Source organism: Acomys russatus, chromosome X, assembly GCF_903995435.1.
Source record: "Acomys russatus chromosome X, mAcoRus1.1, whole genome shotgun sequence".
Lineage (NCBI taxonomy): Eukaryota > Metazoa > Chordata > Mammalia > Rodentia > Muridae > Acomys > Acomys russatus.
In genome coordinates, this window is record NC_067169.1 from 39455185 (window position 1) to 39469151 (window position 13967).

Genomic DNA, 13967 nt, shown 5'->3' on the forward strand with positions numbered 1-13967 from the left:
GACAATACAGGAGGTAAATTTTAAACCCCTTCCCAGATGTAGCCAATGGTCAGAATATTCTCCACAGTTGAGTGGAGAGTGTGATACGACTTTCTCACGTACTCTGCTGCCTCACATTTGACCATGTCCCCTGGAGGGGGAGAACTGGTGGCACTCAGAGGAAGGACAGTAAGTAGCTAAGAAGAGACTTGATACCCTATGAGAATATATAGGGGGATGTAATCCCCCTCGGGAACAGTCATAGGGGAGGGGGAATAATGGGAAAATGGGGGGGAGGAATGGGAGGATACAAGGGATGGGATAAACATTGAGATGTAACAAGAATAAATTAATAATAAAAAAAACCTGAGGGAGCACATATGGAGGAAGAGTAGAAGTGAGTGCTTGATAGTTGTTCAGATGAGTAATTATGGAATTGTCCATAGAATAAAAATGATTTACTCAGCCAACAAAAGAATGAAAAGAAATTCCAGGAATTCAGTCATGCACAGAAGACAAGGAAGAATAATCAGGCCACATTATTCATCATAATCCAAAGTCTAGGAACTGTTATCAGTCCTAGAAATATAACTGAATGCTTCCATCTCTATTCTCATAGAATGTATATTCCCACAGTAGAGTCCACTACTCAAAAAATAATCCAATAAGCATGTGTGCTCAGTAATAACATCCAAGAAAACTGAGCGAGGAATCAGGCAGCAAGGATAAGGAGTGGAGAAGTGGTATCTCTGACTAGGAGTTTCGGGGTGGGGCATATGTAAGTATGTAACAAAGGTCTGACAGCAAGATGAGTCAAAGGGGAAGAGGGTGGGAGGGAGGGACCTGGAGGAGAACAGGGAGAGGTCTATGATCAGGATGTAAAGCGAATACATAAACTTAAAAAAAGAAAAATGAGTCATGATGAGAGACTGCAATTTGAGGACTGTCAAGGAGATCAGATAACAAAGGCATAATAAGCAAGTGATAGAGTTAGAAATCAAAAGCTAGAGCCAGGTACTATAATATTGTAAGAGCTAGCTGGACAAAATGGCACATGTCTTTATTTATTTTTATTAAAATTTAATTTTATTAATTTATTCAGATTACAACTAAATTGTTATCCCATTACTTGTATCCTCCCATTCCTCCCTCCCTCCCTCCCGCTTTCACCCTATTCCCCTCCCCTAGGTCTAAGATCAAGGGGGACCTCCTCCCCCACTATATGGTCGTAGGCTATCAAGTCTCATCTTGGTAGCCTGCTTATTCTTTCTTTGAGTGCCCTCAGGCCTCCCCACCCAGGGGAGGTGATCAAATATGGAACACCAGAGTTCATGTCAGAGTCAGTCCCTGCTCACTACATAACTGTGGAAAGTGTCCTGTCCATTGGGTAGATGAGAGTAGGAGTTTGATGTTTACTATTTGTATTGTCCTTGGTTAGTGCAATAGTTTGAGCAGACCCTCCTGGGCCCCGATCCACCCATCACGATGTTCTTCTTGTAGGTTTCTCGGACCCTATGGGTCCTTCTATTTCCATATCTCCTATATTTCCCTTTCCTAGAATCTCAGTAGGATGGCCTCACATCTATCCCAATGTCTTGGTAAGTGAAGACTTATGCGGGACATGCCTTTTGGGCTAGTGCCCAATTATAAGTGAATATATGCCATGTGAGTCTTTCTGCTTCTAGGTTAACTCACTCATTATGATCATTTCTAGTCCCATCCATTTATCCACAAATTTCTTTGTTTTTAATAGCTGAGTAGTATTCCATAGTGTAAATGTAGCACAGTTTCTTTAGCCATTCTTCAACTGAGGGAGGCAGAGTCAGGTGGATCTCTATGAGTTTTGAGGCCAGCCTGGTCTACAAAGTGAGTCCAGGACAGCCAAGGCTAGACAGAGGAATGCTGCCTCAAAAAACAAAACAAAGAAAAAACAAAAACAAGACTTTAAGGGCTATAATTTAATGGTCCACAAGTACAAGTCAAGGATAACTCATATTAGAATGGGGGAACAGAAGGGTTCTTGCATTAAATTTTAGCACATAATCTGAGTAACCAAATCTAGAGGTTTGTGCAAAGTTTCATCTCAAGCATCTGTACATCGTACCAAAGTATCGAGAAATTCCCTAACTCCAAATTTTTCAAAGGTAAAGCTGGCTGGAGAAAGTACTTTTTACTTGTGTGCTGTATTTTTCATCATCTGTAGGAGAAAAATTGGTAAAGGAAAACAGTTAATTAAGGCATAGTAGGGGAAATTATCCAGTCCTAGAAAAATATTCTTGCCTGTTTCCCCTCAATCCCCACTTCCCTAAGAAACCAAGTATCTTAGGGCATAATAGCTTTGTTTTCAAGGATGAACGGGCTTAGCAGAGTCATATCAAGGTGATTATTATATCACTTCAATCAACTCTGTCCTGTCTCCTTGGGTTTATCTCCTAGCCACAAGTTTTTCCAGGGATGCCTCTCCTTTCTTCCCTTTCAGACCTCTGATTACTAGTGCACGTACTTAACTAGTTCCCTCATGCAACTGTGATTTACTTCATGCTGACTTTATTTTGCACCACCATGAATTCAAACTTGAAGGAGATCTTTAATCTTATGGGATAAAAACTTATGGACAATTCAATGTTTTTTATGATAGATAATTCTGAGAAACATTGTTTATACATCTCTGGGAATCCTGATGGAAATTCCTCTGCTTCCTTATAATAGTGGCCATTGTAATGCACCATAATTCTAATGTTTCCAAGGTTCCTATTTCCTTTTTTCCTACACCTTCACCATTGTTCCTGAAATCATCTCTCAAAGAAATTCTCATTTCATAATTTGCTTCTAAGAACTTGACCTAAGGCAGTTTGTTTGGGGTATTTTGAGTTGTTTTTGGTTCTTTCTTTTTAAATTTAATTTTATTATTTATTCATATTATATCCTGATTGTTATCCCCTCACTTGTATCTTCCCATTCCCCCTCCCTCTTTCACTCTATTTCCCTCCTGTAGACCTCTGACAGAAGGGGACCTCCTCCCCCACCAGATGAATAGCCTGCTTCCCCTTCTTCTGAGTGCCACCAGGCCTCCACACCAAGGGGAAGTAGTCAAATTGGGGGCACCAGAGTTCATGTCAGAGTCAGTCCTTCTTTTTACAGCCCATCCATATCAATCATGGCAGAAACATTAGTTTAGAAGTCAAAACTCTAATTTTCCTCACTATTAACATTTTGCTTTCCTGCAAAGAAGTTCACCTATATCTAGTGACTTTTCTCCTTCACGTTTGCTGTTGTGGGCTCAAGGAGAGAAATGAATTTGCTGATCCTACTTATGTTGAATGCATTTGATTCTAGATGGAAAACTTACTGCAGACTACACTGACCCCTTAATGTCAAGCACATTTGTAATGTCAGTGGTGTTTTCCTTATTTTTCAAAGTAAATATTGTATACAGCATTGTAGATGAAGATAGCTCATAAGACCCATATTGCCTTCCAGATGAGCTACAGAGAAAATAATCGAACATCGTAAGGGTTACACAGTTGCTGATCTGGAATTACAACTTTTATAATCACTGTAATCCTGAAATGTTCTAAAATCAACTTTGTACAAAGAGAGGCCTTTGTACAAATTTGGTATAATTGGGAAATATTGCTTCAGAAAATCTAATGTTACTGGCTTAAATCACAATTTAGATTTAATCATTCATAATTTTGAAGTATTGCTAATGTTTCTTAAGGATATATAATAACATTTTCTACATGCAATAATTTTACAGAGTGATCAAAGAAAATGTGTTTGCTGTCACAGTAGCGATTTGTGAACTAAACATTCGTGTGGTTAAGACAGGTAACTGGTACTCAGCACACTAAAGGACTGACCTAATTGTTAAAAGCCACAGGATCAGGTGAAAGGCATAAAGGCTGAGCAACTTAATGAAGTTAAAAGGTGAGTAAATATGGAAAAAACTCCCCTCTCCGCTTCATGATAATTGTGAAGAGTACATTGCTAAGAAAAGTCAGAAGGGAGAGCAAAAAAATTTCCTAGGAATTACAGCTTCAATACAGGACAGGAATCTATCACTAAAATTCCCATCAGAAACCCTATGGGCCAATGGAGTAACTCTTTCCTACTCTGCCCTGCCAGTTTGGATTGGTCTCCTGGCAACCAGCCAAATCAATGAGGCACTACTTTTCAAACTTGCGAGTTAGTCAAGTTTATCAAGTAGACACTTTACCAACATCTAATATGAATATGGATTCAAGTATTAGATTCAAATCAATTTGATGAATGTTATATCTGGTGGTTGTTAAAAAAAAAGTTGATTTTAGAACATTTCAGGATTACAGTGATTATAAAAGTTGTAATTCCAGATCAGCAACTGTGTAACCCTTACGATGTTCGATTATTTTCTCTGTAGCTCATCTGGAAGGCAATATGGGTCTTATGAGCTATCTTCATCTACAATGCTGTATACAATATTTACTTTGAAAAATAAGGAAAACACCACTGACATTCCATATCACCTGCTTACTGAAAGGACTGGAGTCTATGGGATTCCAGATCTGATAAGCCCAGATTGAAAAATTCATATCAAGTTTCAAATCATCTTGTCTTCTAAGGTCACAGAGCTCACTGCTGAAGGTCAGTTTTACAATTTTATCCAATCTTATCCCCACCCGGACTTCACTCCTACATCCTTTAGTGAAAACTGCATTACTTTGAAGTTGAAGGTTGTATTCAGGCAAGCAGAACAGCTTTACTCCCACCTTGAGTTGGAACAAATAATGGATTCTTCAAAGCAGGTGTCCAACTGGCCAAGGTCATCCCACAATGAGTCAGTGTTAATATATGAATTGCAGTTAGGGAGTTAGGGACAGACTCAGCACATGACAGGTTGATTTAGATAAGTATTCTTTTGTCTTGCTATCATCGTGGTCTGAGACTATGAAAGAAATTGAATGAGAAACTCTGTGACTGCCTTAGAAGGTTATGTCTTTGCTAATCGTGTAGCACCCAGCATGCTGGCAAAACACGTTGGTGTATTTGGATGATTTTGCTTCCCAGGGGCCATTTGTTCTGGGAAAAAATGGAAAGTGGAAATATGAAGTCAGTCTTCTCCTGACATTTCCGAGGATGAATACTTCTGAAGGACAAATAGGCAATCTCTCTTTAGAAACAGTCAATCCAAAGAGCTCAGAAAGTCCTTCAGAGTTGCAAATAGAAAAGCAGATCACAACTTCAAGGGAAAAACTGTACACACACACACACACACACACACACACATACACACACACAATTAAAAGACGCTGTTACTGGGAAAGAATAGAAACAACAAGCACACTCCAGATTCACATTTTTCTCTTCACTGCACTCAAGTTTCAATTGTAGACACTACCTTAAATCCAAAGACAAAGGCACCAAGGATGTGAAGGTTATGAATGATTAAAGAAAAACAAAATGCTTTTAAGTTTCTAGGATATTTTACAACATAACAGATGAGATAAAAGAATTTTAGGGAATTCCTTGAAGGACATTCAGTTAAGGTGCACATATTAAAATTAGTTCATAGCCGGGGTTGTAACATAATTATTTGAGAGCTTTTCTACCATTTCAGAGGCCCCAGGGATATATAAGCCCAGCTTAATTCTAGTTTTAAACATAGTTTTACATGCACGCATGTAATATAAATATTCATAAGGTAGAGGCAGGAGGATCAGAAGTTCAAGGTCATCTTTGACTACACAGCCATTTGAAGTCAGCCTGTGATACATCAGGCCCTATGTCAAAGCAAGACAAACTTTTTTTAAAAAAATCTAGTTTGCAATGCTGTATTTAATGTAATTTTCTGTTAAATAGCAGATCATCAGAAATAAAAAGATTATACATTTAAGTTACTATATTTCCATTTGTAAGTAACAAAGGGGCAACAAGCATTTCTATAAATCATCATATTGAGAGGAAGATATAAAAATTCTTTAAAGACTTAAAAGAGAGAGTACATTTTAACCATGATTTATAGACATTCATCCACATTTCCCAACAGAGAATGCTAACCTAAGGTGCTTCACTGAATTGAATTATAAACTTGACAGTGGATCTATATCTAAACTATATAAAGAACTAAAACTTTTACATATCCAACCTCCAAATAATCCAAGTAATAAATGAACAAATGATCCAAACAGTTTTCAAAAGAAGTACAATATATATGAGTAAAAAGCTCATTGTCCTTAGCTATCAGGGAAATGCAAATTAAAACTACACATAGATTTCATCCTGTAATAATGGCTTTATTATGAAAGCAATCTTACAAATACCCCTATGATTTAAGGAAAAAATTAACTCATAAGGTTGGTGGCAATGTCAATTAATCCAACCACTATGGGAATCAGTATGGATGTTCTTTAAAAAAAATCTAAAAAAATCCATATAATTCAGCTATGCCACTTCTAGGTGTATGCCCAAAAGTACCAAGAAGGTCAGTGTACAATAGGGATACCTATATTCCCATACTTATGGTGATACAAGTCATAATATCTATGTTGTGGAATCAGTGCCAAGATTGATCACTGAGTGAATAAAAAAATTCAGGGTAGCACACCCTGAATACATACATAATGCAGTTTATTCAGCCATAAAGAAAAATGAAACCATAATGTTCCCAAAAGAAAAAGGATGGAAGTGAAATCATCATGTCAGAAAGAACAAGCTATAGTGATTGCCACATTTTCTTTCTTATATGGAACTGTGAGCAAAGGATGACAAGGAAGTGTTATATGGGGAGTGATTATGGTAAAATATATTAAATGCATTAAAATCTTCACAAGAAGACCATTACTCTGCATTATTAATATCTAATAATAATAATCAAAGAACACTTTGAAAGTGCGTTATGTCTTTAGAAAAGATGAGCTCAAATTTAAGGGCAAGTCTTTTAACTGTTAACCCAGTTCTTCTGTTTCTTTGTTGTAAGGATTGTAACAATCTTTGTACCAGGATCCTTGAATCTAACAAAGCCTCCTAATTTTGCCTCCCTCAAGAGTCAGCACCACATTAACTGTGTAGGAATGGTTGGCCTCAATGTTGTCAGAATATAATAATCTTTTTTTCAAAAGGTACACTTTCCCAATAAATATATTTGAGGTTCTACTGTGTGTTGAACATTGAACCAATGGGTATGTACAGAGTGACAGGTTCCTTGCACCTAAGCAAATTTGATATGAATTGGAGAACAGAATAGATATCATATAACTAGGTAAGCAAATTACCAGGTGCTAAGAAGAAAATAAAATTATAACTAACACAATGACCTTAGGGTGGGGGACTTAGGTAGGCCGATTTTTGGCTAGGTTTTTTGGTGGGTTAAGAAGATTGTTAAGCAACTATAGCAAACCTAATTACTACAGTGGCTGAATATTTAACAGAATGGGCAACGAGCTCACATATTCAATATGAATTCTTGTTGTAGATCACATGGCCCATCTAGCAGTTCGAATCTAGAAATGTGGACATACAAAGTAAGTGGGACAAATGCTTGAGCAGAGATGAGGATGAGTTTCAGCAAGAGAGATAGCATTATGGTTGTGCTTTTCAATATAACTTCTCAGTCTTCAATATATCCTTTGTCCTAAAATAATATTTTAAACAAATTTACTCATGTATAAGAACTATATCTCAGATGCTACTGTCCACTTTTTACATATAAAAAAAGCTGAGGAATAGATGCATTAAGCAATTTTCCTATGGTTGAATAATGCACCCCCCCCCATGAAGGTTCTATTTATAAGAAGCTGTGAATTTAGCTGGGCACAGTGGCACATACCTGTAATCCTGCACTCAGGGAGTCAGGAGTAAGCAGATATCTGTGAGTTCGAGGCCAGTCTGGTCTACAAAGTGAGTCCAGGACAGCCAAGACTACACAGAAAATCCATGTCTTGAAGAAAAAAAAAAACAGCTGTGAATTTATTTGTGGAGGAAAAGAGGACTATCTAGATGTATCTAATATGTTCACAGACTTACATAAAAATCAGAGGAGTTAGAAAGAGAAGTTGGACTAGTGTATCCAGGAGCCGAGGAATACAGGTAGTTTCTAAAAGCTAAAAGAGGCAAGGAAACAAATTCTTCCTTAGAACTACCTGACATGAATGGTACTAGTAAAACTGACTTTGGATTTCTGGTTTCTCAAACTGCCATATAATAACCTTGTTATTTGTGTTTCCATAAGCCACTACATTTGTAATTTTTATAGCAATAATAAAAATATGTTTCCCAAGGCCATGTAACTACAAAATAACAGAAACAGGATTTAAATGGAATCCATCTGGTATCAAGGCAAGTAATTAAAACCTCTGTGCCATGGGGGCCATCACAGACAGAATACATATTAACTGTTGAGTTCTCTGCCCTACACGGGACATCTGTATCAACCCTCCAAGATCTAGGGTACATTATATAAGAGATGGCAAAATGACTGTAGGAGAAAAATGTGAAATTCTGTCTTCTGGACATGACACAACCATTACAATCTTGATCACATAATAGCTTCAGTTACCCAAACAAGACTTATATTAAGCAAAATAAAAATAAATAGATAATCAAAACATGGAGGTAGGAGGGACACTAGTTGAGATGAAGAATGGAAGAATGAAATAAAAAAAAGACAACTAAAAGAGATGGTAATAGGAGTGAATATGACCGCAGTAAATTCTGTACATATATGAAATTGTCAAAATGAAAAAGAAAAAATGAGGGTGTTCTCTTTAACTTTCTTACATTTCAGTGGCCCTACAGAATTGAAATGAGGGGGCAGAAGAAGAAGTAGGTGAATGAGAGAGAGAGAGAGAGAGAGAGAGAGAGAGAGAGAGAGAGAGAGAGAGAGAGAGAACGGATGAGTAAAGAGGTGGAGAGAATCTAGGAGAAGTTAGAGGAAGTGGAGACCAAAGGCTTGCACTCTTAAATTTAGGGGGACAGTGGAAGTTGGCTAGTTACACAAAAGTCGTAAGGTTGAATAGAATTAGGCCCCTGGACTTCTGTCTGTGTGAGACTAAAGGATGGAGGCTCCGTGACAAATGCCAGCACTCAGGCTTTCTGGTTCTTGTATTTGTCTTTAGTATCTTAGAATGGTTGGGAACAGGGACAGTTATCAGCGTCCTGCTACTACAAAAGTATGAGAAGTTCTCACAGTATCAATCTTGTGATTATTCTGTTCCCAAGATTCAGCTGCAAGTACATACTGTTTGCAGCCCCCAGCTCCTTGATCCAGGATCTAGGACACAATGGGTGACTGATTGAACTAAACTGAAGATTTGTTATTGCCTGCTTCCACCAATGATTTTCAAATGTAAAGTACGTATGTGTAGTCTTGGGATGGATTACATTAAAACTCACACACAAGTAGTTTGGCTGGGTCTGGAAAGAGATGGTTTTTCAGCCTCCAGTGTAATTCTGAGGCTATTGGTCTGCGGCTCTACACTTTTCAATGTCTCAGAAAATGAGAGGTCACTCTCCAAACAGTATACAAAATGCAAGTTATACAAATTGTGATCATTCCATAAAAGTTTATAACGATGCCACAAAAATGGACTACTTTCCCGTTTAAGCACTTCTTTCAATAAAGGGAATAAATTAGATGTCAGAGTCCCGTGGTAAGAGTTGGAACAGTGACCTAGCTGGCTGCCCCAGGATTACTGCTCTCTTCTTCCACAGGTAGGGGAAGGGGGGGGGTGTAAAGTAAAAAAGAAGGAAGGGAGGGTCCAGGAGTTCCAGCGTTGAGATGTTCCCCTTGGATTTACCAGCTGCTAGGGAGTGTTTGCCCCTTTGAACTTCCGAGGTCACGGGCACACATTCAACCGCAAAGGCGGCGCATCCCCCTCTGAGCCCTTGTCCAGGAGGAGGAGGCAGATGCGCTTGCGTGCGCGCTCAGTATAAATAAGTCCCAGGCGGCGGCCACAGGGCAGAACCGGCTGCAAGAGTCTCTGGCCATGGCGGGTGAGGACCACCCATGGCAGGGCAGCATCCTCTACAATCTACTGATGAGTGCGAAGCAGAAGCAAGAGGCTCCGAAAGAGCCCAGGGTGCGCTTGGGGCCTCAGTGCTGGGGTTGCCCCTGTGGTGCTCAGCCCTTCGTGGGCGCGGAGGGTGTGCCAGGCAGGCAAGCCTCGTCCCTCCTGTACCGCTGCTGCTTTTGCGGGGAGAACCACCCGCGCCAGGGCAGCATCCTCTACTCTATGCTCACCAGCGCCAAGCAGCCAAGCACGGTGGTAGCCCAGGCACCCAAGGCTCCCTGCTGGGGCTGTGCCTGTGGCAATGCTGAGCCCCTGGTGGGCAGAGAGGGGCCGCCAGCTGGCCGGGCCCCCTCGCTCTTGTACCGGTGCTGTTTCTGCGGAGAAGAGCACCCGAGGCAGGGCAGCATCTTGTACAGCTTGCTCACTAGCGCCAAGCAGACGCACGTGTCTCCGGAAGCACCGGAGGCACGTCGCGGAGGCGAGTGGTGGCAGCTGTCCTACTGTATGCAGAGTGTGGGTGGCCCAGAGGGGCTGCAGAGCTCACAGGCCATGGCGTTCCTGTACCGCAGCTATGTGTGCGGTGAAGAGCAGCCCCAGCAGAGCAGCGTTGCCTCTGGCCCGCCCGGGAGCGCGGATCAAACGCCTGGGGCTCCGGAAGAGCAGCCTATGGCCCTCTGGTGGGATGCCTCTTCTGGTGAGCAGCGTCCGGTGGCACTCAAAGATCCACAGGTGGTATGCGAGGCAGCCTCCGCTGGCCTGCTGAAGACGCTGCGCTTCGTCAAGTATTTGCCCTGCTTTCAGATCCTACCCCTGGATCAGCAGCTGGTGCTGGTGCGAAGCTGTTGGGCGCCCCTACTCATGCTTGAGTTGGCCCAAGATCACCTGCACTTCGAGATGATGGAGGTCACTGAGCCTAGTGGGATGCAGGAGATGCTCACCACCAGGAGGCAGGAGATGGAGGGCCCAGAGCCCGCAGATCCCCCAGCCACAGAGCAGACACAGATGGTGTCCGCGGAAGCTGGGCGCCTGCCCTCTGCTGCCGCGATCCAGGCCATCAAGAGTTTCTTTATGAAGTGCTGGAGTCTAAACATTGACACCAAAGAGTATGCCTATCTGAAGGGGACCGTGCTCTTTAACCCAGGTAAGCATGACAGCCTTGTGCATTGTTTCTTCAGGTCAGAAAAGCACCACCTCTACATGCAGTCACTTAAGAATTTTCAATGATAGTAGGGGTGTTGGAGCCCAAGTGAAGACTCCTGACTGACTCTGCGAAGCCGGTGAGCTTCTGCCAAAAATTTGGCACTGGATGGGGTGGGTGACAAATACGCGTTTTACTTGGCTTTTTACGCTGCTACATAAGTTTCTGCCTTCATGGGACATGGCTCTCCCTTCCCTCTTTAGGGTGTCTTTTAAATCCAGTGGCATAACTTTTTAAAAGTTTTTGCTCGTTTCATACAAGCTCTTCTCACACTCCTGTTTTCCAAATTTGCCTGTACCAAGAGCTTGTGTGCTGCTGGATGTTGTCTTCTCAAGCTCCTCCCCTCAGGAGTCAGTAGTTCAGCCCAGCCCAGATTCTGCAAGTCTGCATAAACAAGTGGCTCAGGTGATTTTTGAGATCACCTGAGAAACAGTTTTCTCACTCTTCCAGCCAGTGTTATTAATCCTGCTTTATGGAGATTCAAAGTCCAGACCAAGGTCTCAGCTTTTGGAAGTTTGTATTTCCAGTAGTTTCCCACTTTCCTTGACCCTGTTTCACATCCTTTGCCAGTCTCAACACTCCTTCCTCCCCTTCCCCCTCTCTCCCTCCCTCTCTTATTCCTCCTTTATTTTTATCTGAGTTCTGTCTCAATAGGAGTTTACCTGCCAAATTGTACGCTCTTAAATCATAATGCACCCACATTTGTGCACAATGTAATGTCTGTAAAACACATGGCTTCTCTCCTGATTACCTTTTTGTACCTTGTCTTTATGTTTAAACCCTTAGATAAGACAAAGATTCACATCGTTTTAAATTATATATAAACATATAATTTGGTTTTAACATAAGGAGATGAGAAAAGGTAAAGAGATGTGTAAAGTGTAGAATCCTTTTCTATTTTCTGCCTTTACATTGAAGGGACATTTTGTGGAGGTAGAAGAGAACAAGTAGGGGGGTGGGGCCAGGGAGGTGTGGGGAGGAGTTGGAAATGAGGACCAACCAAAACAATATGGGGTAGAATGTCATAAGGACACCTCTTGGTTTGTAGCCTAAAAATAAATTTTAATGCAAAGAAAGCAAGTAATTACTTTAAGGAAAGGGACAGGGGCTATGTGTGAAAGTAATGGGTGTCTCACAAAAGACAGCATTCACAAACCACAATTTCTGTGTAGACCTGTAGAAACTTTATCAATAGGATATACACAAAATAAAATAGAGATTCAAGCTTGAATGTCAGGATATAAATAGAGTGGAGGGTGTCAATGCTTGGACTATTGTAATCAGAATTATAATCTAGATAAGAAGTGTTGCTTTATTTTGTTGTCATTTTTTATGAATTGATGTTTGCCCATAATAGGAATGCTTCTTTTCTATCACCATTATTTTTTTCACCATTACTATTTGAAAAGCATGATGCTTTCAAAATATTCTTCTGTTGAATTTTGTAGAAGTAAGGTAAATTGTATCATCATTTAAACCAAATCTTTTTTAAAGTTGCCTTTGAGTTATCTTTCATTCTGTGATGTTTTATGTTTATCTTTTAACCTTTTAATGCCACTAAGAGCATGCTTTAAAAAGACTCTTATGTCAGTATTTTCTCCAAAATAACCCATTGGAACATTCATTAGAATCCTAATTCTTAAAACTTTCTACAATCTGGAAATTATAGTATAATGACCCAAATAGTAAACCCTGGCATTTAATTCATTATGAATTTCTAGAGTAATATCAGGGTGCAGCCCAATAATACAAAACACATGAGTTACAGTTTACAGCCGTGAGGCTTACAGTCTAATGACTGGACAGTCAGTATAATTGTGGGAAAGAGTGGAAAAATAATTCCAATCTGGCAAGACCTATCATATTCAAATGGTATGTTTCTCATAGTTATATTTCTCTTGAAATAACATCAGTTTCTTTGTATTTTCACAGAACAGGAACTGGAGCTGTGATGCATCAATTATATTCTATTGACACTAAATTCAGTGTGCCAGTGTTTTCTAAATGTGTGTGCACACACCTACTGAATATTCAATAGAAATTAGTGCATGTTCTTTCATTCTTAAAAGTATTGCTTTTGAAAACTTAGAACTGTTTTGTAACACATTGTCTTGCCCCCAGAAAAACCTTTTAAACAAGAAGCTTGAGTATGCTTCTTTGGGACAAGACAAAATAATGAATGTGGTTTTAAAATGTAAAGATCTCTGTGGTGAGCTGTTTAAAATAAAGACTTTTTTTTTTTTTTTACTTCCAGACCTGCCTGGGCTGCAGTGCGTGAAATACATCCAGGGCCTTCAGTGGAGAACTCAGCAGATTCTCACTGAGCATATCAGGATGATGCAGAGAGAGTACCAGCTCAGATCTGCTGAATTGAATAGTGCTCTTGTCCTGCTGAGATTCATCAACACCGATGTTATCACTGAACTCTTCTTCAGGCCCATCATTGGTGCAGTCAGCATGGATGATATGATGCTGGAAATGCTCTGTGCAAAGCTGTGAAGGCATGTGGCCACTCAAGTGCATTTTACCATAGAAGAAGGAGAAAGTATTAGCTGTAGACAGAAGAGTGCTAAATATTGTGAAAACAAACTTTCTTGTATTTTTACATGCATAGTATATTTGTATTCAATTGAAGAAATACTTTAGTTACAGATAATGCAAAAACCCCTATGCTCCATACTGGCTCCTTGTATTGCATTTGCTAACAAATAATGTATTTCATATATCTTTAATTACATGGAACTATGCTAACAAACTAATTTCACAAATATAACTTCTTTTTCCATTGACCCTGACAAATA

At 40.1% G+C, this 13967-nt stretch overlaps 1 protein-coding gene across 1 annotated transcript; it reads left to right on the plus strand.

The window, feature by feature from the left end:
* Positions 1-9936: 9936 nt before the first annotated feature.
* On the plus strand, positions 9937-13949 carry Nr0b1 (nuclear receptor subfamily 0 group B member 1). The gene is made up of 2 exons (XM_051142136.1): positions 9937-11109; positions 13421-13949. Exons 1-2 carry the CDS (start codon positions 9945-9947, stop codon positions 13663-13665), a joined length of 1410 nt encoding a protein of 469 aa, XP_050998093.1. The 5' UTR covers positions 9937-9944; the 3' UTR covers positions 13666-13949.
* Positions 13950-13967: the final 18 nt, after the last annotated feature.